Source organism: Melanostigma gelatinosum (assembly GCF_949748355.1).
Source record: "Melanostigma gelatinosum genome assembly, chromosome: 9".
Lineage (NCBI taxonomy): Eukaryota > Metazoa > Chordata > Actinopteri > Perciformes > Zoarcidae > Melanostigma > Melanostigma gelatinosum.
Genome location: NC_136642.1, coordinates 22,576,901 through 22,604,246, shown reverse-complemented (window position 1 = coordinate 22,604,246; position 27,346 = coordinate 22,576,901). Strand labels below are relative to the sequence as shown.

The following is a 27,346-nucleotide window of genomic DNA, read 5'->3' as shown; positions in this document are numbered from 1 at the left end:
ACACTTATATACTAAGTGGGAGTGTGGGGCAGAGACAGAGACATGTAGAGAGAAACAATCACACGCCGCTGTTCAGTTCTGCTTGAAGGAAAAGCATATTGAATATTGGTGCGCTTGTGTTTGTTGTGTGGGCTGGTTATTGGAATAAAGGCTTGGGAGTGACCGCGGCATGATGTGATGGGTTTGATCGTGTCACTCAGACAACAAAAGTCATGTCTCCAAATTGGCAAATTGTCAAGCTGTCACGCTAGTCCCTCGTCCTCCCATCCTCTGTCCTCTCTTGTTGACTTGCAGTGCTTATTTTATAATATACACATCAGTCATACAAAGATGACATAGAATTGCATGCATTCTATTTCAAGCTGACTCAAACTCTTTTTTCAACACAGAAGTCGAAATAATCGTTTCTTTATCAGTCTGCATTATAGATGATATGATAATAAGATGCAAAAGTAACCGTACTTGACCGCTAACACAGGAATTGACCTGGTTGTATTTCTTGTCTGTTATTGCACTCTAGGCTTCGACCTCTCTGCTTTTGGACCAGGCCTTTGCTCTGCTTAATTAAGGGAATGTATCCTCACATATTGTAGATAACTCACCTTAAATGGCATTGATCAAATTAAATGACTCAAGTATTTTAGCCCAGGAACAGGATAATGTCTTCTCTGAAAGCATTTTCATCGGCGGCGCATTTCAACACTTTGTATTCAAGATTCGGGGGTAAGTTTTCTAACTTCCCTGTCAATCACATACCTCATTAAACTAATCACCACGGCAATTTTACCCGACTAACACCAAAATCTCCCCTTGTGAATCTCTGGCCCGGCCTGCGTTCCTTCTGTCATCCTGTCTCCTGTTTCAAAAAACGGTTTCCTTTATGTTTGTTGCTGTTTTTGCTCGATATCATCTTCACGCATGGTGTGAGGCGACTGCCTTTAAAGCTAACATGTACTAAAGGTGGAGCTGGGTAAGGCCACTGCTTGTGCACACTAGGTCATTAACGAATCCAATAGTTCTGTAAGATGTATAACAGTGTGGGCTGGCAGCAGTGTCAGTATTACATGGATGATAATACTGTCATAACAGCTGCACACACGGAGGAGGCGTCACGGTGGGATTGTCTTGGCAAACCCACACCTAGCCAAATGTAGTCATGTGGTCGTTTTCTTTTGTTGCGTTTATTGTTGCATGTGACATGATGAATTGACAGATTATCTAATAGTTAAACACATCCTGATGAGGAACAAATTCTTGAGAAGGTGGAGCTGTGTAAGCAGATAATTACTGACAACCACGAGGACAGTATAACACAGTCATAATAATATCAAATATGTCAATTTGTTATGAGTTGGAATTGTTGACAAAAACGTAACATTTGTGTGAACTTAAAATGTTCTTGTAGCTGCTACTACATTCAAATGTAAAGTGTTACCGTCTTATGAACAACAGAAACTGGCAAATGCCATGTAACTAATTCCGAGGGTTACTGCGTCTGTCTTATTGTCCAGCCTAAAATCCTTGCATAAATGGGATGGACTGCTGTTTGTAAGATGGAGTCTTTGTACTTTAAGTTGTGAGACATTTGGCGTGCTTTTTTATTTGGTGTGTTCGAAAACGTATTATTCTTTCATTAAATTGTTCCGGGCACGTTTTTTCTTCATATACAAAGTGTTAAAGTAGGAGTTTATCCTGAAAAATATTTAAGTATGATTCTTCTTTGATTTTTGAACATGCTGGTAATAATTAATCTTTCTTTAAAATGATCTTCATTCACTATACTTTGTGAAGTCGTTTTATAAACAAAGTAATATGGCACAATAGTTGTTTTGTATGGCCAGCTAAGGCAGCGCCATCACACTAGTCAGGCAATTTACTGTTTTTTCTTCTATAAGATTGCAATCTCATTACCAAAGATAAATCTTAGTGTTTCAAAAAAATGGGAATATCAGCTGTAAGTACATTGCAGTTTCAGATTTTTTGCAAGATAGTTAGCAAAGAAATTCGTAACGCAGTGTTAAAACCATACCTAGTATCCACACACTTGCGGAGAGGCGCGTTATTCGGCAGAGCTGCACTATGCGCGCTCTCGCGAAGCTCGTGCACTGGTCAGTGGGCAGGCTGTGTACGCCCTGCTCTGACGTGACAAAACATTTTTTAGATTTATAAATTAGATTCATTCGCATTTGTTTTAGAAACAATTACATTCATTGACTGGCGTATGTATGCTGTACATGTTGGCGGTTGCCTATTGATATACAAAAAAGTATTTGTTGTTATTTATTTTACGCGGGAGGTCAAATGTTACTAACAAAATGGCTGCACACACTGGAGCCGCGAACACAATTCCATCAGCAGCCGGATAGTGAGGGAATATTTGGATGTTTTGATTCACGGCGACCGCAGCAATCAGTATTTGGACATAATCTGTTTTGTACTGTCGACTGCTAGTCATGGCCGGCTTATATTTATGGATATGTCCATTGTGTTTGCAATAAAAACACCGTACAGCAATCTCTGGGTGAGACGACCCGACCCGAATATAAAGCAGTCATTACAGAGGGGCTGACGTTAGTATAGTTACAGTGCCGGTTTTTTAATTTCTCTGCGAGCCTCGTTATACCGTTAACGTCTCATGAAGCTAACGTTTTTGTTCGTGTCGCTTTACCTTGGAATGCAACTTTTTTCTTTTAAGTTGTTTGTACTCGGAGCTTGCTGAATCTTGGCAAAGTAACGTTAGCCCAACACGGCTGCTGAGAGGAAAGCATCGCGGAGCGGTGTTGTGCCATGTTGAAACTACAGTCAAGAAGCAACAACACGCAACGAGGATGAACAGGAAGAAGGATAAAGCGTTTGAGAGCCCTCGCCCATTTAAATTATAAGTATTCGTTGTACAATGTTGGCGTGGAATGAATGAAACGGTTTGCAGTCATGTTGAATAGTAACGTAAAGCACGGCTAACGTAACGCTAGCTTAACATTAGTAGCATTTGCACATAGTACGTTAACTGTTGCAGGCAGTGACGTTACTTCAAGTACAAAGTTATCTGCTTGTTGAGCGAGAGGTAGTATCTAGTTGAGTTCATATCGCATGTTGACATTGTTTTTCTGTCGTTGCTTTTACGACCCACCAGGTGGTGTGCATCAACAACATCAACTTCCAGAGGAAGTCTGTCATTGTGAGTACATGAGTTAACTTACGCTACACCGAAAACGGTGTAAAAAGCCTCTTCAGTCTAATTCCTTCAGTCATTCTGCTGTGGTGAGAGATAACAGTGGCTAATATAAAACCAAGTTTCAACCTATCCATTTAATGTCACTGCACCCCTTGTAATACTATAGCTTATCGTTAGAGATAACTGCTCAACAATTTAGTGTTCCCTCTTGTTGTCCGCCTAACTTTACTCCTATTTACACTCAATTTATGAACTGCAATTACAAAGAATTACTTCATCTATTAAAAACGTATTACACTGAAAACTCATGTTTTTAAATATTGGTTCATAATTTGTATTTTCTAGATATTATTGAGGCGCCTGTTACTGTGTTACAGTCCTCCATAATTATGAGAAACCAAAGTCACAAGAGCTTGGAGAACCTTTGCTGCAAAGCCAGGACATTTTGGGAGTGAACAAACGCTTTAACGCTGTACATCTTGGGGTTTTAATCCAGACAACGAAAATCACTTCAGCTGCTAATGACAACTGTTATGTTTAAACCAACTTCTTCTTCTCTCTTGCCTCCCTTAGGGCTTTGTTGAGCTGACCATCTTCCCCACAGTGGTCAACCTGAACAGGATCAAGCTCAACAGTAAACAGTGCCGCATCTACAGGGTCCGGGTCAATGAACTCGAAGCCCCATTCATTTACAACGACCCCACACTGGAGGTGTGCCACCATGAGTCCAAGCAGTGAGTATGTCGGTGCACATTTCAGTGTTCGGATTGTACGGAGTTCCCGAAAACAAGGGCTTGTTATTTGTGCCATGGGCTTAGACAGGTTTCCCACTTTTCATGGAAACCAGTTGACCAATGCCATCTGAAAGGGCTGAGTTATGTTCAGGATCATATTAACGTTCAAATGGTACTTTATGGATGAGAGTGTTTTGAACAGGCTGCTATGTTGTGGAAACGCTGTGAACACACGTCACATGGTGGCACGTGCAGGTTGGATGACTTCACATAAAGTTGCTTTGAGCAGTTGAATGTTGTTAAATTGATTAGCATGTTTTGTTCAGTTGCTAAAGTTGACATGCTTGCTAGCTTGTTTTGCTCGTAAATGTTTTAAGGTTTGTGATTGAACTGTGGCTCGGAGCAATGGTTTCACATGTGTGTTGGGCATTGTTGAGAGAGTTTGATTATAATGAATGGGAATTACAGGTCAAAACAATGAATGGGAGTCCAAAACATCGCCTAAAACTGGCTAATGGTACTTTTTTTACATTGCTAGCATTGTCTCTTCAAATGCAAAGTTAATGTTAAATAAACCTCATCGTGAAATATTTAACTTTTGTAGAGGTAGCTTCACAATAAAGTGAAGTGCAGTACATCTGCAGGTGTGTTTGCATCAGTCTATGATCAATTTGTCATAATTTCTAAGCATGTAAGAGATGATTTTATAGAGAAGTTATAGCCATAGACTGCACTTGTTTTTAATCAGACTTCCATAAGAGAGGAACGTATTAGTCGGTCTGTCATACCCGCTAGATCATCACTGAAAATTACCTGGAAAATAACCTTTAGAAAACCGTGGGAACCCTGTTTGAATTGTTAGTCTACAAGTGAAATCCTTCTGTGTTTCAATAGATACTGTCAAATCTACTTTGTTTCGTAAACAATGGTAACAACGTTAGCTAGTTGTATGGATAAGTGAAAGGCAGAGAACATCAGATAAAAGTAATTGACTGAGACTATGACGAACTGAGTTTTATACAGATTTAAAGCAGCACAATAGCTCTCTTTATATTTCTGCCTCATCAGCTCCAAGGCACCGAACCAAAATGAAGCCATCCAGCCAAATTCATTTGAAATATTCATGCTTGAATAATAGTGAATTCATTTACTTGTCCTTTTGCCTTTAGGTTTGGGCGATATGATGATGTGTACACTAGATACTAGACATTTGTAAGCTTGGATTTACAGGATTATTACCAATATCATTTTCTGGCTAGTTTATGAGAAACTGGTGGCAATATGACCATTTTGTGTACGTTTTGTGTGTGCGTCTACGTAGGAGGAATCTCAACTATTTCTCCAGCGCCTACACCGCAGCAGTGAGTGCTGTGGACCCCGATGCAGGACACGGGGAGCTGGTCATCAAGGTCCCCTCTGAACTCTGGAAACAAGGAGATGGTAAGACAAACAAAAAATCAAAAAGTTGACGATTCAGAAGTGTTTTGTTTTTGCCAAGCCAAGACTAACTTACTGTCCCTTTTTAAAATGCCATCATCTTCACCAGATTCTTATAAAGAAATGAAATTAATCTTGGATCATTGACAAAAAAGGAGCTGTGAGAATGTGACCGATATATCTGTGTTTTTGTGTCTCCAGAATTGAAAGTATTAAAGGTGTACATCGAGTTTTCCCTGGACCAGCCAAAAGGAGGTCTCCATTTCGTTGTTCCTGATGTGGAAGGCAGCATGGCGGAGAGAGGAGCTCACGTGTTCTCCTTTGGATACCAGAACTCCACCAGGTATACAAACAGTTTCTAACATTGACTTACAGTAGTTAAGTCAAATAACGACACACCTTAAGTACACTATAATAAAGCCGTTGTAGTGCGTTATGTAACAACTCTAAGCTCAGTATCTTCACTCCTTTTCTCTTTGGACATTTCCTACACTCTTGTCCACTCTCTCACTTAATAGCTGACCATCACAGTCTACCATTAAAGCCCATAATAGCAGTGGTTGGTGCATTCATTTACGTGCATGTGCTCAAAGCTCATCATATTGTCCGCTCCCCCAGATTCTGGTTCCCCTGTGTGGACTCCTACTCAGAGCTGTGTACGTGGAAGCTGGAGTTCACCGTGGACGCTTCTATGGTGGCCGTGTCGTGTGGCGACCTGGTCGAGACCATCTACACCCATGACATGAGGAAGAAGACTTTCCACTATGTCCTCCCCATCCCCACCGCGGCCCCCAACATCTCCCTGGCAGTGGGGCCCTTTGAAATCCTCGTCGATCCCTACATGCACGAGGTGGGTTTGCAGTGACCAAGTGATGGGTTCAAATGATGATGTGCCTGCATGTAGTTCGGGATGCTAAAAAGGAACCCTATAGCACTGTTGTTATGGTCTGTATTGATTATTTATACACGAGCCAAATGTGTAATGGTGTGATTCCTTTTCACCAAACATCTGGTTTTACTTTAACGTTAAGCACAGCACCACTTAAACGTTGATGTGTTTGAAGTTGCAGTGAAACAGCAGTCAGAGCATCCAGCTTTGTCTTCTTTAATGTGACACGTTTTTTAACGGAAGATTTAAGAGAGATTTAATCCACATGCAGCGTGATGCAGGTCTGTAGGACTGTTGGTCTCCACATCTGCATCATTTGGTTAGGAGGAGCAGTATGAGAGAGAAATGAACGAATTACATCTCAAACCACATTCTTGGATATGTGAAGCAAGTTTTTGCTGGCTAATATCCAAACACACACCTCTTACTAAGATGTAAAACATCATCCCAGCAATGTTTAATCTCGACAGAAAACCTAATGACATCAACTAAATTGTTATTAACTTCGGGTCTGATGTAATGCAGTCATATTTGGCCTGTCCTTGTATTTTCCAGTAATGACCACTAGATGTCCCTGAACACACGGTAGCAGTGTTGAAGATGAACTAAATTCAGTAAAGTAGTGTATGGACACGCTGCCTATGTAATGTGCAATGCACTGGTAGTAAATGCAGCAAGGGAGCCCTTTGTCTTTCATTGTGACTAGGTTACATATTTGATAGATATTTCACATTGTATTCAATGTGTAACAATAACAGTACAGAACAACTGTGAACTTAGTGAACGTAATAACTGCAGATTGTTTTCTGTGAATGTGGCATTACAGCTTTTTACAGAGTTTTACCATCAGTTTTGGAAACGTTTAATACAATTCTCTGTCACTTTGTATTATTCATTTCTTTAACAATCATACACACTTAATTGGCCATTGTACAAGTGTCAAAATAACAATTTCATTTAGTTTTCCTCACAGACATGACTGAGTTATAGGCCAACTGTATAGTTAATGAAAAAAGTTCTTTAAAAAAATCAAGACAGCCTCTCAACCCCCTGTGAAGCTTTGATAGTAGGGGTAGCTCTTAACCTTTTAGTCTTTTTATATAGACATTTTTCACTTTTGATTTGCTTATTCGGACATTTTGGAATACGCCCAAAAAATAACTTCCACATCGTACTTTGTCCCGTCCTCAGGTGACCCACTTCTGCCTGCCGCAGCTGCTGCCGCTGCTCAAACACTCCATGTCGTACCTACATGAGATCTTTGAGTTCTACGAGGAGATTCTGACATGCCGCTACCCTTATGCCTGCTTCAAGACCGTGTTTGTGGACGAGGCCTATGTGCAAGTGTCCTCCTATGCTTCCATGAGCATCTTCAAGTAAGCATGAGATCGACTGGGGTGGGGTGGGGTAAACGTGTGTCTCCACATGCGTGTTTGTGCCAACATGTTTTTTTGTGTGCGCTAGACTTTCCCAGCTTTGGAGAAGTCACAGTGTTTTCTGTGAGGACAGTTAAGACATTTTGTCACTGTATTCATCTCATTCTGTCTGAACTTAAAGTTGTTGGCTTTGTTTTTCAGTACCAACCTGCTCCACAGCGCTATGATCATAGACCAGACCCCGCTGACTCGCCGCTGTCTGGCCCAGGCCTTGGCTCAGCAGTTCTTTGGCTGTTTCATCTCCAGGATGTCATGGTGAGACTCAACACAGTGAGGCTTAAACAGCATTGAATTCATTCATCTAAAAGTCAGGGCTTAATTTGTCAGAAGTCAGAAGTAGACTTTTATAAATTGTTTTTCTGATATTGCAATTTAAAATGTGACACAGTGACAAAACACCAATCAAACAAGTCAACTGGGGGAGTACGAGACTTGAGATTTTCTCATCTTTCATTTCAAAAAGCTGACACAACACTACAGCTCTTCCTGGTTATGGTGCCCCCTCCTGCTCTGTATTTTCAACCGCCCTCTCCTCCTCACTTCTCTTCATAGACCGTCGTGTCGCCCAACCCTACTTTGAAATATTGCTGTCAGAGTTGGTCACCTTGACTCTGCACTGATCTGCTGTGTGCGAGAATCCCTTCTCCTCCACTTTCTCGAATGTCAACATTTATGTGGACTTTATTTGGCATATTCTCTTGCTTGGAAACAATCTGAGACCACCTCCGCAAGTGGTCTCGGACCATATGTTGTGGTTCGCGCCAGAGTACAATTACTGCGATCACAACTGCCCAAACGAGCTGCACAAGAGTTTGATGAAGACAAACTCAGTGTTGACTCGTAAAAGTGCCCTAACACGCTCTAGTGCTGCTAGTACCGGGGAGAGGAATGTTTGGGTGTCCTTCCTTTACCTCCTCTCGTCCTCCATCCTCTTCCCCTCCTCGCTGACCTCTAAACACACATCAGATGTGGGGCTTTTGCTTGCTTGTGTTGTTGAGCCGGCTGGTGTTGTGTAAGAGAAGACCTCAGGAAAGTCAGATCTCTTTGATTTTAGCAAAGCGTGGCGCTGCCTGAAAGCAATTAATCAGAGTGGGGGGTTAACTAGGGCCTGTAATTGAAAACAGGCCGAGCTCAGTAGCCCGTCAGACATAAAAGAGAAGGCACGAGAAAACAAGAAACTGCTCTTTTCTAAATCTGCTAAACCGCATTGACAGACAGTGAAGTGGGAATGATCTTTAGAAAACAAGATTACAGTTGAATCTCTCCCTGTCTGTCGAATAGAGGATGAGGCAGGTTGTCTTCTGACACTTATCAGTAGCATCTGAAGGCGTTGTTGGCTAATATTCAGTGTTTTGGGGCTTTGTGCAGTCTCCCAAGCCTACTTATCAAGAAAGGTTTCTTAAATCCTAAAATCAAAATCATGTAATTTATTCATTTAATTTATTGCAGTAGATTTTCACATGGAATTGGTATTAGTACATACCATAAACACAGTGAGAGACAATTAAATAATAATAAAAATAAAATAAAGAACTATGAATATATGAAATTACAATAAAAATATGAAAGTACAGACCATCCTGCGATGGATCACACTGGTCATACATCTTCCTACACCTGGGAAAGCACTCAAACCCGTTTCTGTGTTAGTTGCCGCTACAGTAGGTGTCTCAAGGACCACATTTTGCCAAGATGACTCAGACAGACTCACAACGCTGTCGCGCCTGGTAAAAAAAAGTCTATACAATATATCAGAGAGAGAGGTTATTAATAGTCAATCATAATATGATTTATTGACAGTATGAGGGCCAAGAGTGGATCAAATCTTTACAGGAAAATACTTCCATCCTCTCCATTATGTTGCTTTTTGCGGGTAAACAGATGAAATCATCGTTAATACATATTAAGTCCGACTGGATTCCGTTCAACATCAAGTGGTGAAACCACCACGGTTGAATCAGCATATTCTGTCTCTTTCTCTTTTTTTTCTTCTTTTTTTTACAAGCTAATAAATCCAGGCTGATACATTATGGGAGTCTTGTTTGCCATGCCAAGTTTCTTCCGAGGAAAAACCACATGGGTAACATTCACAATTACCCAGTGATGAAGTGTGGCCTTTAAATTAAAGGGTGTCCACTTTGAAAGAGATCAAAGCAGGTTTGCTCTCAGTCTCAAGGTGTCTCAAAACTGCTTACTCCTCTTTATTCTGGCCCGATTGTGCAGTAGCTTCACACTTCTTGGTAGCCATACGTCACATGCTAAGAAGAGGAACCTTTAGGTCTCGAGTGATTGCCGGTCTGAAGTTAATTCACTTAAAAAGTGTTGATATAAACGGCACTTCGATTGCTGCTATTGCTTCTGAATAATTCCATTCACAGGTAGGACGTTCACCATGTACACCATGAAGGGAACTAAAGCCACCCTGATGAATTGATTGTTATTTTTTCAATGATTTGTATTGTGTAAGCTGTGACTGCAGTGACTTGATGTGTTGTTCCCTCTGAAGGGCTGATGAGTGGGTGTTGAAAGGAATCTCGGGCTACATCTACGGCCTCTACCTGAAGAAGACATTTGGAGTCAATGAGTACCGCCACTGGATCAAAGAGGTAACGCTTTTCTGTCAACTGTCATAACTCTTACAAGGTCTCTCCAGGGAATTGGTCCGCTGAGGCGGTAATAGAAGGCCAACTCCTGCAGTGCAGCAGTGAGGTTTTTTTCCTAACTATTAGTCCTTACTTATGAAGTCGATCGATCGATCGCCTGCTAAATTGAATCTATCCTGATGCATCTCGTCTTGTTATCAATGTAGTTGCTCTAAAGGGTTGCCTTACTCATTAAATATGGTACCTTTGCTGTGTGATGTAGCGCCACTGCTTGTTTAAAGGGACAGTGTGTAGGATTTGGTGCTGAATTGCCTCCCTCACAGGCCGTCCGTACCATGATAACACTCCTTTAGCAGCAGTGGAAGTCAGATGGTGGCTGGCCGAACCTCAGTTGTGCACTCTGCAGCTCACGTTACTGCAGTTTTATGAGCGCGTCTGAGAGTTACGGTGGCCTTCAGGGAACATTAAAAATGCAAAACTTCTACACACTGGTCCTTTTAATAAGCATAATATTTCATAATGATGTATGATGGCAGATTAAAAAACTGAATTTAAATTCTTTCCTGAGCTTTTGTAAGTGTGAATAAATGTTATTTCGTTGTTTACCAGGAGTTGGACAAGATTGTGGAATATGAACTAAAGATGGGAGGAGTTCTGTTGCACCCAACCTTCAGTGGAGGCAAAGAGAAGGACAAGTAACACATTCCATTTCAATTTTAATCCCTATGCATCAATTACAGTCATTTCGTTTGAACAATTTACATATAAGTAACAAGTCATTTTCTGGATCATAATGACATTACACGCTGACCAAACTCTTTTGCTCTTTAGCCCAACTCCCCACCTTCACTTCTCCATCAAGCACCCCCACACTTTGTCCTGGGAGTACTACAAGATGTTCCAGTGTAAGGCCCACCTGGTGATGAGGCTGATAGAAAACAGGATCAGCATGGAGTTCATGTTGCAGGTGAGACACAACTGGCATTTTATTGTTGTCTGCCTCCGTAATTGTCTAAGAAGGTGCCTCGGTCCACAGCAGTACAATGTTTTGCTCCTATGTCATAACTAGCTCATAACATGCTTCTCCAAACTGCCTACTGTAATCTACTGTGTGGATAAGTACCTCATACAACCCCACTTCAAAACATACAAACTATCTCTTTGACTTCATAACAAAAACTGGTTACGTCTTCATATTGAATTCTTGGTTTTCTGCTGTGCTCCTGTAGGTTTTCAACAAGCTCCTGAGCCTGGCGAGCACGGCCTCGTCCCAGAAGTACCAGAGTCACATGTGGAGCCAGATGCTTCTGTCTACTCACGCCTTTCTCAAATCCATCTCCAACGTGTCAGGCAAGGACATCGGCCCCCTCATCAAACAATGGGTGTATCCTTTATCTGACTTCTGTTTGCAAGCAAATATAGTGGTGATGTCGGAAGCGTTCCAGGTTAAATGCTTCGTCATGCCAGACGTTAAATCATCTTTCCAAACAAAACATTTGGTAGGTTTGACACCTTTCATAAGAAATGGAAACATCTGTCTGAAATTAAACTAAAAGTATCACTGCAGTATTGTCAGAACATGTAATCTGCTGGATGTTCTGTGACCTGCTTCATTTTTCAGGCTCTCCTTGGTTAACTTTAACTCTTTGTACTCAGAGATAAAAGTTCTGTGGTGAAATTCTTTGGCAGCTTTGCCTTCAATAGGAAGAGGAACGTGCTCGAGCTGGAGATCCGACAGGACTACACGTCGTCTGGGACTCAGAAATATGTGGTGGGCGTTGAGCTACATGTGGAAGGAATATATGTTGTCTGTGTCGAGAGCAACTTAAAGTCCATTTGTAAATGTTTCCAATTAAAATCAAGGTCAACTGCTGGCCACAAACCGAGTCTGAAAGCTTGCTGACGCGATTAGTCAATGAATGCATTAGTTCTTTTTTTACAATGCGGATTTAAAAAATGTAATCTCTGTAATCTTCTATGCCAGACATTGCTGTTCCTTTCTGAAACAGTCTTGTCATGTTTGAACAGTCGATCTTTCCCCACAAAGAAAACAAAAAGCCATGACTTAAACGGATCAATGAATCTGGCGTGTCATGTTACAGATTGCATGTCTGTAAGGCACTAGAAGTACCATCACATTTGCATAATTTATTATTACTTTGGCTGTCAAATAATCATGCGTGTATATATCCCTGCAGGGTCCCATCAAAGTGACGGTGCAGGAGCTGGATGGATCCTTCAACCATACGCTGCAGATCGAGGAGAACAGCCTCAAACACGACATCCCCTGTCACTCCAAGAGCAGACGGTGCCTACTACAGCTCCACACAGATTCTTTCACAGCCCAAATCTCATCAATGTGCCACTTTGCTTTGACAATAGTGCTGTTCAAAGAGATAAAATAAAGAAAAAAAGAATGTGTCCCGTGTTAATCTTGTATTTTTACTGTTGTCTAATCACTGATCGTTCTGTTGGTTTCGTCTTCCAGAAACAAGAAGAAGAAGATCCCTCTGATGAATGGAGAGGAAGTTGACATGGATTTATCGGCCATGGAGTAAGACGTCACTGTGTGACATTCTATCTATGAATTTAGTTATTGTCCTGTCCCTGTATGAATAAATGGCGTATTACGTGAAGGTAGATGTACCTGCGTGAGTTGAGGTACTTTCCTTTAACTTGAACTTGTTCCGTCTGCAGTGCGGACTCTCCTCTCCTATGGATCCGCATCGACCCAGACATGTCCATTCTGAGGAAGGTGGAGTTTGAGCAGGCCGACTTCATGTGGCAGTATCAGCTGCGCTATGAGAGGGATGTAGTTGCACAGGTGGGCTAATTGCCACGAGTGCAGCTCTCCGCACTGGCCTTTTTTAACGTTTATAAATCATTAAGCTAACTTGTTTTCTTATACAGTACATCCAGCTGGACCGTGTCGCCCTGCAGTTTGTTCAGTTTTTTACCCACAGCTAAAGGCGGGATGGGTGCCCATAGCCGGCTCTATTTTGGATCCGGGTCCCGGTTGGCAAAGTACCCGGAGTCACTAAGTTGTTCCAATAATAACCAATACTTTAATCTCTCCTCACTCACTTTTATTAGCCAAAAGCCAATGAAAACATGTTGGTAACAGCTTCTCATTATTTTCTGCCGTCATGGTTTTAAGTTACTACGAGGAGCTTTTAACGGGTTATGAAACACTTCTGTCCACAGGGGACTGCCAACATCAACACAGAATGAATATTCTTTACAGTAACTTTAAAGTTTTATTAACATTTCGTACTTCTTTTTTCTGTGGCTCATTTCATTTTCAGTTTTTTAGCTGCTACTATAAACTGGAGTGAATCAGCTTTCTCAGCCCACAAAAGCTGATTCGACTTTAGAAGGAGTTATTGTAGCCTTTAGTTACTTGCTAATGTTGAAAGGTTAACATTATAAGATTGATAAGAGACTTGAAAGGATTTTGATAATTTTCTTTGATGGAGGTTGATGTTCATCAGGTGAGCATGTGCCTTGTCTCTCTGCTAGGAGGAGTCCATCTCAGCATTGGAAAAGTTCCCGACTCCTGCCTCCAGACTGGCTCTGACAGACATCCTAGAGCAGGAACAGTGCTTCTACAAAGTCCGCATGCAGGCCTGCTTCTGTTTGGCCAAGGTATGCGTCAGTCAGTGCGTATGTGTGCATTTTGTATTTCAGCAACATACTCGGGGACGTGGGTCACATACTCACTGTATCAATTATACGCTATGTAGAGCACAACTGATTGGGTTTAAGATTCTCCTCTGACTTGCTACAGAGGGTTGTGTTTGATGAGTATGTGGGTGCAGTTTAAGGGGACTGGTTCTATTGAGCCTTCTTGTTATTGAGAGGCTCCCCACCTGATGACCCTGTAGCTCCAAACACTCATGCACAACTTCATATTGAAACCTTAATCTTTTCTTTGATAGACAGGTCAAGGGACATGGTTCATGAAAGGTTTCTCTGTACCGAATAGTTGGAAGCGCCAAAGTTTAATTCGTGACGTTGACACTTCAGAATTGTAAATTCACATTTGAATGCTGTGCAGTTTTAAAAAAAGTTTGACTTGGACCACAGCCACCTATTAGCCTAAGATTTCTTTCGACGATTTGTTGTTTTTCATGCCAAATGACTTATTTCACAGAAACGTTTCTGGTCAACACAAGATTCAAAGTGCTGTTTTTGTGTGACACTTTGTGGAGACGCTCAGTTTTACTAAGCTATGAGGCGAAAAAATCGTTTAAGTGTCAGTCGACTAAGCAATTTCTTTGGTCGATGAAAGCCTTAGATTTCTTTTGAGGAACATGTCATTTTTATTGGAAGATAACAGTCTCGGCTCTCTTTCATTTATTATTTTGGTAAAATTATTTTATATTGTGCTTAATATTGTGTAAAGAGCTACAGTATGAGAACAACATGTAACCTCCCAGCCAGCAATGCCACCCACCGGTTTAACTCTTGCTGCTCGGTTGACTGAATAATCCTATTCTGTGGCTGCAGGAAATCCTCCTTTCTCTGGATTTGGTCTATTCCAGCTTTAACCCCACTGGATTTCCGGCATTCGGGTTCCACCTGAACCAATATTTTCACAGCATGATAAACTGAGAGGAGGTTGAAATGGCAGCACTTCACCTCTTTCATTATGCTGCTGTGTTTGGCCAAAGAACCCCCAACAGACTCGCATCGTAATGGCCTTTGGTATATACTGCACACAAGCTCGCACACACAGACTTACATACCCGCACTGACCACAAAGAGAATTATGACTGACCTCAGATGGACTTGGCTGCATTATGGTTGGTTGGGATGGCATTTACTTGCTTGTTATTGGTAGAACATGTGGGAAGAAAGAAGTAACAGCCTGGGGCTGAAAACTGTGTGTGTGTGTTTGTGTGAGTGTGTCTATGTGCGTGTTTGAGGGGGGGTTCGGGTGGCTTTGTAAAAACTGACAAATGCCCGTTAAAAACTCTTCGACACAAAAAAACACAGATGTGTCCATGAATGTGTGCGCAAACTTCATACAAAAACATTCTGGCGTGCATACCCCCCCTTTATTTACCTTACCAAATGACAACATCCTGTGTCAGTGACCCTTAGTCCTATATTACCACATTAACATAAATTCCCCAATATCCTGTTGGAACCCAAAGACCACTGGAGCCGCTGGTCTTCGTGCCTGTGGAAACCTCGTGTGCAGCTCGTGTGTAAATGTGTCTTTTACTTTGTAGTTCAGCTCTCACCACAGGAACAGTGAGGACATTGTTATGCAAGTTACAACGTACTCAACTTGTCATTTGTGTGCCGTTGCAATATTTCCCAAATAACTACCACAGCTCTTGAGAGACCGTTTACATTTTACTTTCCACAAGCGTCTCAGAAAATGTTAAATTTGGCTATTTTACTTGGTTGCTGTCCTCCACATGTGGCAGTTTGAACAGAGCTGAGCTGAAGTAATGGACTAAAGTATAATTGTGTTCTTCTCTTCTCTCGTGTGTGCATGGAAACCTTGCAGATAGCTAATGCCATGGTGAGCACATGGCAGGGTCCGCCGGCTATGAAGTCCCTGTTTACCCGAATGTTCTGCTGTAAGAGCTGCCCCAACATCGTCAAGACCAACCACTTCCTCAGCTTCCAGAGCTACTTCCTGCAAAAGGTACCGTCGCACAACCGTCAAACTATTCTCTAACTGACAAGTGGGAAATTTCACTGCTGAAAAATCAACTTAACATATTTTGGCCACAATTCCTCGACCTACAAGGACACATGCTCTACTGAAGCACATTGTTAAATCGAGCTATGAAATTGTGTTTCTCCATCTTTTCTGTCTTGACTTTGTTTTCCATGTCAGACGATGCCCGTTGCCATGGCGTTGCTTAGAGACGTCCAGAACCTCTGTCCCAAAGATGTCCTCAACTTCATCCTCGATCTCATCAAGTATAACGACAACAGGAAAAACAAAGTAAAGCCACACAAACTTTCATTCCAACAAAATAACTGTAAAAGTCGAGATAAAATGAACAATGCCCTTTAACCCTCTGACATCACGTAGAATAACAAAGAATGCTGAACGAAAAGCAAATCCATTTCTGTGTATGTATATATGAAAGTCGAATGATCTTTTCTTCCAGTAAAACTAAATATGATGTGTTTTTACATAAGCTAGTACCAACCAATAATATCATGACATCCATTCCTCAAACAATCTGCAACTTATGGCGACAATGGAGGAGGTCTTATTATAGGTCCAATCAAATGCAAAGAATTTGATTTGAATCCCTCTTGTAACTACACTGCTCAAATATTCTGTTTCACTGCGGAATATGTCACAATGCAGAAGCTAAAGATACACTTTCACTGGGACTTTAAAGGGCCAGTGTGAAACAGTTTGAGGGATCCATTAGCAGAAATCGAATATGATTGTGTTGTGTTAGAATGAGCCCTTCATATCTGCATAGGGAGTGCAAAAACGTGGTACTACAACTTGCCATCTGACATCCTCCTAAAGTAGTGTTATGGTAAGGATGGCCTCAGAACGAGCCCAACAGCGCCACTACGGTTGTGCAGTCAGGGGGGGGCTCACGTTACCGTAGTCTTGGACGGGTAGGAGTGAGCGGAAAGGTATTCAGTTGGTTGCAATCTGCAACCACACCACTGGATGCCACCAAATCCTTCACAATGTCCCTTTAAAGATGTAATCAATCATGGCCGATAGCCAAAAGCTAGCACATACACTCAGTATTTGTCATTTATAAGTAATTGAGTGGCATCGTAAGCAAATGGTTTAAAACGTTCTTTATTAAAACCCTAGCATATTTACAGATGCTGACAGTAAATCGTCAGCCCCGGTGATCATCAACACCTTCTTCTGTCTGTCTCCAGTTTTCAGATAACTTCTACCGTGCTGAGCTGATAGAAGCACTGACCAACTCCCTGACCCCGGCCATCAGCATCACCAACGAGGTGCGCACTGTGGACAATTTGAATGGTGACGTCCGTCTCATCTTGGAGGAGATCACTCGATTTCTCAACATGGAGAAACTGCTGCCGAGCTTCAGAAACACCATCACTGTCAGGTTAAGAGCTGTGTGTGTGTGTGTGTGTGTGTGTGTGTGTGTGTGTGTGTGTGTGTGTGTGTGTGTGTGTGTGTGTGTGTGTGTGTGTGTGTGTGTGTGTGTGTGTGTGTGTGTGTGTGTGTGTGTGTGTGTGTGTGTGTGTGAGCGAGTGAGTGTTTGTGTGTGTTTCGCATGTGATCCCCTGAAACACACTAGTTTCAGTTGTTAAAATATGACTTCCTGTTGCTGTAAACCAAGTATCGGACCAGGTGTGCACTGGGATCTTATCTCCACAAGCAGCCACTACGGTAATTATTTTAGGGAGTTAGGATAAAGTGTCCTGTCATGGATTCTGCCACAATAATTGGACAACAAAATGAGGAAAAACATTTTTCCAGAGTACAATAATTGTTTTGGAAAACACCAAAGTATTTGTAATTAATCTTATTCTTAAGTTTAGCCTTTTCTTTAGACGTCAGAAAATACAAATGAAGATCGGTCTCCTATATACCACAAGTAATATCGTGTTGCATGCAGTGATATGTGAAAGAGCAGATGTATGGGACTAGAGAAGAACTAAAGAACATGCTTATGTTTGTATTTATGTTAAGATAGAAGTTATCTGTCGATTTAAAATACGAGACAAAATATGTCATTTGTCTTCAGTTGACAAAGTTTCCATGCTTATAAACATTCCTTAGGGATTAAACTAATTATTTGATCTTTGGCATGTTAATCCCCTTGTTTATTGTACATCAGCTCAGTTTGTATTTGTCATATTGTTTGTCAGTCACCTGAAGGCAGCACAGCTTTAATTTAAAAGTAGACTAAGTTTTAGATTCTGCACAATGCATATCTATCTGCCGCTGTCAGTTAACATACCAAATTAAGGACATAGAAGTTAAAGCTTGTTGGAAAGAAAGGCATAGGCTAATAGAAGAGGCATATTGCCTTCTATTAGCCATGTTTTTGCATATATTTCAAACAGCTGTTCCCCTCCTCTTCACTCTCTGCAGCTGTCTGAGTGCGATCCGCCAGCTTCAGAAGAACGGTCATATCCCCAGTGACGCGTCACTCTTCAAGTCCTACGCCGAGTACGGACACTTTGTAGACGTTCGCGTCGCTGCACTTGAGGCTCTGGTGGACTATACTAGAGGTAGGACATTTATCACAAGTGTGCTATGATCAGAAATAAAAAGGCAGCTAGCCTAAACCTGCCAATTTCATTTATGTGACAGGCAGCATTTTCATTTCATAACTTCAACTTTCTATTCTCCGAGTCACTGAGAATTGAGAATTACTAAAAGTATTTAATTAAAAAGTGTTAAGATGTGCAAGTTTAGCACGAATAAATCATACCTATTGTTTTAGGTTTGCCTCCATCAGTTGATTTAACTTCAAATTTTTCAAAACTCCTTACACACTCTACTCTGCTTTCATACCATCATTTGCCACAGCGCCTTTTAAGAGTGCAAAGTGAACTGGAGTAGATCCTGATACTAACTGAATCAAATGTTCCCTAAAGAATCAAAATGGATTGGTGACAGACTGAAAGCTTCACACGCTTTAAATGAAGACATCGTATTTGAGTATTTGTTATTTTGACGCCTTCGGGACTAGGACGATGTTCTTCAGCGTGTCATATTCTTGTATCTAGCTTGGTTGTGTTTTTTCTCATTTGTCTTTTTTTTTTTTTGTCCCTTAGTTGAAAGAAGCTCAGTGGAGCTGCAGTGGCTGCTCAACATGGTCCAGAATGACCCCACTCATTATGTCAGGTCAGCTCACACGCATGCTCTCGTTTAACACGCATTCATGAAGTTACTCATTGAACGTTCGTATGTCATTGAACATATGTCACTTTTGTTGTCTTCACAAAAGTGTGTTGTCAATTCTGTTGCACATTATGCTATTACGTGAATATTAATAGAATATTAATTGCTAATAGTCTGACAGCTGTAAATGTGGGGAATTCAGATGTTTGTGATTTTGTCACACTTTGTCACATTTTTAAGAGAATTTACAAACGAAAACAGGCTTTGTCATCAAAAATCCTAATGAGTTGAGTGTAAAAGTAAACGAATGTCACCAACTTCCAAATATCATCTCTAATCAGGGACTTTTTTTTTTTTAATCGACCCCGTCAGAGGCTTCAATTGATAAGTTCACACCTTTTTCAAGTCTATATTAATACAATAATTACATACCCATATGTAGACTACCTTTCCCTTTAAGTCAGGGGTGACAATGCACGGCTGACCTTTAACTTCCGGCTGAAGATGATATGAGGCTCTGACAGTCTGAGGTGGACGGATCACCCGTCTGCTGCGGCTCAGTTCGAGACAGAAATCTCTTTAGGAAGGGATGTCTCTGTGGCAGCAACCAGTATACCTCCTCTGCTGTTAAAGAAGGCTGTAGTTAATGCTGAATGACCGACGAACAGCCAGCGTGGATTTTCATTTTCATGTGTGCGTTTCTTGTTTGTTGTCCAATCAGACATAAAATCCTGGGTATGCTCTGTAAGAATCCACCTTTCACCAAGACAACAGACTCCGCTCTGTGTAATGAAGCTCTGGTCGACCAGCTCTGGAAACTCATGAACTCAGGTGAGACACACACATCTGCACTCTTTCTGAAATGACAGGATGTAAAGTCCTCATGACATCGTGTTGTCATTCAGTCAGTCAAGCTGCCCTCCTTTTTAAAGGGATAGTTCGCAGGTTCCTTGTCAGTCTGCTTTACCTTTCCGCCAGACGGCCCTTTCCAAGCAGTTGTATCCATCTATGCTCGCCAAAGCCACCAGACTCCATTGAAACAAACCAGTAGTCTTTCTTCCCAGAACACAGGGGTTTGCTGGCCGTCACTGTACTACTGTATGTGTAGTTTATCAATCTGATTTGAGGAGCTTCTCGCTCCCAACATCGCTCACGTCATTGTTGATCAGATGCAGGTGACGGTGTGTCAGGAATGTGGTGAACAAAGATGTACCATGCTGAAGAGAGGTTTTACTAGCCTGCCGCTGCAAACAAATAAGGCACTTCCTGTCCGTTTCCTTCTTTCCCTGCCAAATTCACAACCTACTGGTACCGGCAAGACCCCTTCCAGATTTAGCTGCGTTACGGACTTAATTTCAAGCACATTTCCTAAGAACTTCTAAAGCTTAAGCCTCTTAAGCCCGACTCAGTAACCAGGCAGGAAGTTGAGTCCTGCATGGTTCTTGTTTTTCACTGCCAGAGATCAACGAAAACTAATTTGCTTCCCCTCTGCTTTACTAAACGTACTGTTGTCCGTGTTCAGGAACCTCGTTGTTTTGGTTCTCTGTGTTGTTCGATAAACAGAGAGAAGCCCTTGCATTGCTACAGCATCCATCCAACCAGAGCGCTTTTACAGTAAGGATATAAACAACCATGCTACATATGTTATCATAACAAAAGAGGTGATAACAGACGGCTTTCTGTCGTTCAGATGGACAAAGGCAGAGATAAAGTGGTTTCCCTTTCCACATGGGTACTACTGGACAGACTTCTGTCAGACTGCTATGCTGCTGTTGCACAACTCACTGACACTGTTTGAACGTGCTCTGTAACCCTCCGTAATGGATCCCAAGAGGTTCTGAGTGAACTCTAAATTAATCACTTGTGTGTCTCATTCAGCTTGTTTCCAGACCTTTGCTTCTCTCTGTTCCAGAAGAGGAAACAGGACAAACTTAACGACAGTTCATCATGAGGTAGAAAGTGGAGTTATTGGGAATAGCTGCACAGCCACGTGTATTGTGCATGTGCTGGTGTGATTTTACTTTATTCTGTAAAATGTAGAAAACAAACTGAAAGATGCCTTTCACAAGTTTCCAAAGCCGAAGGTGACGTCTTTAATTAGCTTGTTTTGTGCGAGCAACAGTCCAAAACACATTTAGTAAATGATGGTCCATTTAGAGTAAATATACTATAAAGAGGAGTATTCTTTAGGCGGGGCTACTTGATTGACTGACAAAGTTGAACTCGGGCCTTAAAAACCATAGTCCACAAACCAATGGGTGACATCACGGCGACAATGTCCACTTCTCATAAACAGTCTATGGTTACAATATAAGACGTCCACATGCCAGGTCCCTGTAAAGATGTTCTTATTGCCGCACGCGGGTGTTTTTTTTTTACTAAATTAGTAGTATTATCATGAAATAGTCGCAGCTATTTGGTGGGGTTGTTGTTGGCTCCACTGTCCTCCTTGTTCATTGTCATCGAAGGGATCTCAGACAGCTCCTATTGTTACGAGCTAACCACCGTCTGTATCTGGAGCAGTTGAAAGTAGCACCTTCTCCATGGAAGTGATATCACTTCAGTGTTTCGTATCCAATATTCAGCTTCCTGTGTTTTTCCTTCATTATTATCTGGTCGAAGGTTAAGGTCTACTTTTTGGTGATGTGCCTCCGCCATGTACGCACACGGCTCTGCCCTGTATTGTGTCCTCGGGTTTCATTATTTTTCTCCCTTCCAGGGGGTCCAATGTGTCTCTCAGCCAGCCAGCCGGGCCATCACGGCTCAGCGTGCCAATCCAAATACACACCATCTCAAAAACCTCAATTACAAGTATACGTTCACAATTCCATAGTCCTGAAGGACACTGGGCTCTTGCTATCCAATTTATTGACTTACAAGCTTGAAGGACGACCAAAGATATTCATGATCATTATTTCCAGTGAACTTTTGTTTGCCGGTCAGTCGGTGTGGGTGGCTGCTGGACAGCCCGACTGTGCTGCCAGTTTAAATACAGTGACCAGAGTGTGGTCAACTATAATACTATGTTGTGAAAATGTGTTTGTTCTTTTATTCCCCCCCCCCCCCCCAACTATAACCCACAGCCCCCCACGTGTTAAACACACACACAGGATGATGTTTCACTGGCTGAAGGTCGGTGCCGTAAGAACACAAACCCGGCGTGCGTTCTGCTGCTGTTCAAGTCATTTATTTCAACCTCCTTTCAAAGCCACAGCCCCCCCCCCCCTTATGTTAGGCGCCTGCATGGCCTTTGAATTGTCGGCTTCAGTAATATTTGTTGTTTAATTCATTCTGAACTCTCTACACACAGTGCTACTCCAATGACTCATATACCGGTAATCATGGTCACAGTGATTGATTAGCCCTCATGTCATTGAGAGCCAATTATCTCGTATTTAGTTCACATTGTCTCGGTTGGAATGACAAAATGAATTGTGTGGTTGAAGAACGTTGAGCTCAGCATTAATGGCTGGGGTTTACTACAAAGTAAGTCGTTTGCACCACGACTGTGTCTGAAGGCACAAATGTCGATGCTGCCAGATTACAAATAACTTAATCACGGCGTGTGGTCGCAGCACTTGGTTGTGCACCTCTGCATTCAAATCTTTGTGCGTCGGCAACCGGAGCTTCTCAGACGTGACTGTAACGAATAATTCACTGATAAAAGCTTTATCGACATCTTTTTAAATGATTTCTAAAGGTCTTAACAATCTACATTTGAGTATGTATTGTGCAGCCAAATCTAATTGTTTACGGTATATTCAATCTACAATTCGTGGTAATGCATTTAATACTTGACTTTGAGGTATGAGTTTACAGATAATTGCAATCCCTCCTCGACATTGTGGAGGTTGGTTTATGCCGTTTTGCCGTTTACAATCTTAGTCATCTTGCTTCGTACCTTTGGTGTTTCGGAGAATAACGGAGCCAGCAGCATGCGCCTAGCTGTAAAGGCTAAGATGCCACGCGCGAGTATCAACAAAGCTTTAGATCGTCTTCTCTCCATAGCTATCTTAGTTAACTGGTCAGTTACAAAGTGACACAATCGGCCTTCAGCCCTCGTGAGTTCTACCTCATTTGATCGAACCAACCTTGCCTTTTGTTCTCCATCCCACTGCCCTCACTTGACACCCTTTTTTTCTCAGGCACCTCCCACGACTGGCGGCTGCGCTGTGACGCCGTGAACCTCTACTACACCTTGTTTGGTTTGACTCGACCCTCCTGCCTCCCCCTGCCAGAGCTGGGCCTCGTGCTCAACCTGAAGGAGAAGAAAGCTGTCCTGAACCCAACCATCAAGCCCGAGCTGGTGGTCGGCGCTGTCATGGACACGCCCGCCAGTATAGGCATCCATGGCGTGGGCATGAGCTACTCAGCTGTAAGTGGTGTTGGGGTCATTCGTCGGGACAGTTAGTGTAGTGTTAATAGGAAATGCACTGTACAGTGTGAACTACTGACTGAACTAGATTAAAAGTTATTTCTTGGCGGGTCGTATTCAGCAGCTTGAGTTCCGTTGGTTTCTGTGCTGATGGTGATGTAATCAGCGAGCTGCTCGGTGGTCTGTTTTGAATGTCTGTGATTTATTAATGCAACATAACAAATCTTCAGATGGCACACGGATAGTAACTACTTCATCAAAACGGTGTTATCTTAGGTTGGAGCTGTGTAATTATGGCTACTGTAGAGCTGCCCACTGTATTTGGCTGTACCTCATTCCCATTGCATCACCGTTGGGCTCACTTATCATCTCTCTGACTGCTGATTGAATCAGCATTACCAGCAGAAGTCTCACATGGAAGCAGGTCAAAGGGAGTGGGCTTTAATGAGGTGCCTTTCCATAGTCTGTGTCAGCGGTCGACAAAATGAAACAAAAATGGATTTTGGACTCTTTTATAAAGACAAATGAGTAAGCCATTTCACTACCTATTCAAGTCTGTGTTTGTGTCTGCCAGGTGGATGAAGAGCCAGATCCTGTCTCATTGGGGGTGTGTGGGGTGGGCCAGCCCTCTCAGGGCCTGAAGAGGAAGGCTGAGACCCCGCTGGGCTCCCCTCCAGAGCCGGGACAGGTACTGCAGCAACAAGAGGATGAAGCACGAGGAGGGCGCTTCAAGATCAGGGTAACGGACTTCCTGTCTTTTTGTTTCATTCAGGCTGACTAATGAACTACAATGAACTAAATCTGCCATGTTCTCTTACAGCGATACCAAGACGTACAAGAGTCATGATGATCTGTTTTTGATGTTAACACGCTATCTGGTAATTAACGTGTAGTTGTGGTTTGTTGTAGTTCAACACAATGGAAGATGAAGACATTGATATGGAGACGGTTCATGACAGTCAGGCCTTCATTCACCATCATCTCAATTTGTTAGAGAGGCCCTCCACACCAGGTGAGCAGACACACACACACACACACTGATCATTCCGAAAAATAGATAAACCCCCCAATAACCTGGTAACACACACACACACACACACCTGCCCTCTTTCTCTTCCCAGGTAAAGAACCTCCGTCCGTCGAACAGTCCATGCTGTCCATGCCCGCCACGCCCGTGCCGTCCTTCCCCAAGGAGACCACGTCCTCGTCCTCCAAACACGCCGGCGAGCACGGCCACCACCATCACCACCACCACCACGAGCACAAGAAGAAGAAGAAGAAGCACAAGCACAAACACAAGCACAAGCACAAACACGAGAGCAAGGACAAGGAGAAGGACAGAGAGAGGGACAACTCCCACGCCTACAGCAACAGCCCGGCCAGCGGCAGGTCCCTGCGCTCACCGTCTCTGTCCGACTAAACCGTCTTGGGGCAAAGTTCGGCTTCCCACTGCTACTGGTTCAGTTAGGGTTAACTGGTTACATCCGTCTTGCAGTAGCAGGCGTACATCTCTGGTGAGCAAAGAGACAAAATAGAACGCGAAAGGCTTTTAGTTTATCTAAATATTCTCCACTCAGTGCTGTCATCATACAGGAAGAGTCATGTGGACAAAGTGTGAAAGAAAAGGATGCCGTTCCAGGTGTTGTGTTCCTCAGATATATTTCAGGGCTGAATTCCTCAGCAGAAGCAGCAGTCCATTTTAGTCTGAGAGAGGAAACGCGAGCGCGGCCTGCAGAAGTGTGTGGACTTTAGACACCGCTTCCAATCTGTCTGAGGCATGCAACCATACACACAAACAGGAAAAAACCTCCCTCCTTCACGTAGACACCGCTCTGGTGTGCCTCATCGCCACAGCTCAATCCCAACATTCAGTGAGCGGCTTCTGAGGGGGAACCATGATGGATCGTGTTGTGGATTAAACCATTCGGCCTGGACTGGCCCTCCGGTGTCTTTAACATCCTGCAAATGGCATTTCCCCCCTCGTTTTTCTCCCTGATGAAAATTAAAGCAGAGGCATGTTCTGTACAGTTTGTACTGTACAATTGAAAGTAATGCTCGTATTTTTTTGTTTCCCAGCTGGCGTCATTGAGGATGAAAGACACTTTTGTGCCTTGCCTAAATACGATGAACAAAAGACAAAGTCTTACATTGATGAAGTAGTCCCTGTCAGCATTTATTCCTAGTCCACACCTGTGAATCGTCCTGGGGACCCTTGTCTCCAGATTTCCCCTGACGGTTGTGAATAACTGCTTAAACGGTTTATTCCTCTTAGACACAATAACCTCCTGAAAGCTACCAGACAATGTTGGTTTCACAAACGTAGAGTAGATACAAACCAGCCATGACATGAATGTAGAGGAACGAGAGATCACGTAGAATTCACAAGCTTCATGGAGAATTAAGGATGCTTGACCGAGGAATTTGGCCCTAATATTTTCTATGCGAGAATTTGTTTTGTAAGATTTGTTGACTTCATTGTTTTTTAAAATAAATTTAATGCAATTTTATTTTTATTAATATTTGTGCCTAACGCAATACAAGAACGAGCAATATTGATGCTTTTGTGTAAAATGGGTTGTGGCAACTTTTGAGCTACATGGAAGACATTCGACATTTGTTTTCAAACATCAAACTGGGGGTGCTCCGACCGTCATCTATAAGTAGCTATCACAACCTCACTTCAAAACATCTGTGTTACCATTACACACCTCAGCAGAATAGTTTAACTATAGCAACAACCATAACCAGAGCTATAGCCTGTCCCAATGAACAGTCAAGACTAATTCATTTATCTTAACATTACTGCCAAGATACTTCGGGGCGTGTTTCCGACAGTGACAATGACACATTTTAACTGGCATTTTACAACATATAATTGTACTTTTTATTATGATTTTATAAGTACTGGCCATAAGAAGCGGAGTCTCTAAATTAGGGTAATTTACGTTGGGACCCAAATTCTTATGACTCAAGTCTTTATACTTTGGCAAGAAACCAGATCAGCTGGAGAAAACTCAAACCTAAGACCTTTTTTTGATGTTAGCCCTTGTGCCACCCTCACCCACTCAAGGGGCCTCCCTAAAATGTGGTATTCCCCATTATAGGAGCCTCACATCCTGCATCGCCCTCGTCTGCTTGCATCGGATCGTCACGTCACTTTTTCAATAAGCTATCTGAACTGTAAGCTGCAAAGTTGTTTAAGCTGATCTTTGCCTTAACCCCTAAGATTAAAGCTACAGGAGGCCTCGCGCCTATTAACTGCAAACAGAGATGACTTTCTTTGTTTTTGGGATCATCGATTTACGAAGATGCATGGCACTGCTGTCTAGACTACAATGCCCTTGATACTTAGATGTCCAACAACGAACCTCTTCAGCTAGTTTACCTAGTTTTCCAAGCTTTAGATATAAAACAATTAGATCAAATACATTCAATAATGTAATAAAATAATTAAGGATTTTTGTCCTGCATTCTTACAGAGGGCTGTAGAAGTCGACTCTTTTTCACATCTAACATTATGGGTTTATTTTGACTTCACCAAAATTGGGTTTTGAACAGTGGAGAGACTATCCATGCCGGGTTAGGTGACATTAATGAATATCAATAAAGAGTTTATAAACAACACTTCACTTTAAGTGCAAGTATAATATTTCCTTTTGCTCCCCGTAGTATGACTTCCTTTTTGTATTATTATTGGTTCAGACTTAATTATTCATACAAATACTCCTATATATATTATATATATATATGTATATATAGGTGTATGTATATATATATATATTATATATATATGTATATATAGGTGTATGTGTATATATATATATATACACCTATATATACATATATGTATATGTATATATGTAT

At 42.1% G+C, this 27,346-nt stretch overlaps 1 protein-coding gene across 1 annotated transcript; it reads left to right on the top strand.

The window, feature by feature from the left end:
* Nucleotides 1-2,333: 2,333 nt before the first annotated feature.
* taf2 (TAF2 RNA polymerase II, TATA box binding protein (TBP)-associated factor) lies at nucleotides 2,334-26,689 on the top strand. The gene is made up of 27 exons (XM_079274762.1): nucleotides 2,334-2,878; nucleotides 3,124-3,178; nucleotides 3,749-3,909; nucleotides 5,231-5,349; nucleotides 5,548-5,689; nucleotides 5,965-6,196; nucleotides 7,427-7,611; nucleotides 7,813-7,926; nucleotides 10,178-10,277; nucleotides 10,884-10,969; nucleotides 11,106-11,241; nucleotides 11,504-11,658; nucleotides 11,931-12,045; nucleotides 12,473-12,582; nucleotides 12,763-12,828; nucleotides 12,972-13,098; nucleotides 13,794-13,919; nucleotides 15,796-15,936; nucleotides 16,132-16,242; nucleotides 17,163-17,356; nucleotides 18,352-18,491; nucleotides 19,041-19,110; nucleotides 19,829-19,938; nucleotides 23,253-23,482; nucleotides 24,057-24,221; nucleotides 24,392-24,494; nucleotides 24,604-26,689. Exons 1-27 carry the CDS (start codon nucleotides 2,829-2,831, stop codon nucleotides 24,900-24,902), a joined length of 3,642 nt encoding a protein of 1,213 aa, XP_079130888.1. The 5' UTR covers nucleotides 2,334-2,828; the 3' UTR covers nucleotides 24,903-26,689.
* Nucleotides 26,690-27,346: the final 657 nt, after the last annotated feature.

What these genes read in the sequence shown, in the direction of transcription:
- taf2 (XM_079274762.1), top strand. Translation starts at nt 2,829, where the DNA reads ATGAACAGGAAGAAGGATAAAGCGTTTGAGAGCCCTCGCCCATTTAAA. An exon ending in TCGATCCCTACATGCACGAG is followed by an intron (nt 6,197 to 7,426) that starts GTGGGTTTGCAG and finishes TCCCGTCCTCAG; the next exon opens with GTGACCCACTTCTGCCTGCC. An exon ending in ATGGATTTATCGGCCATGGA is followed by an intron (nt 12,829 to 12,971) that starts GTAAGACGTCAC and finishes TTCCGTCTGCAG; the next exon opens with TGCGGACTCTCCTCTCCTAT.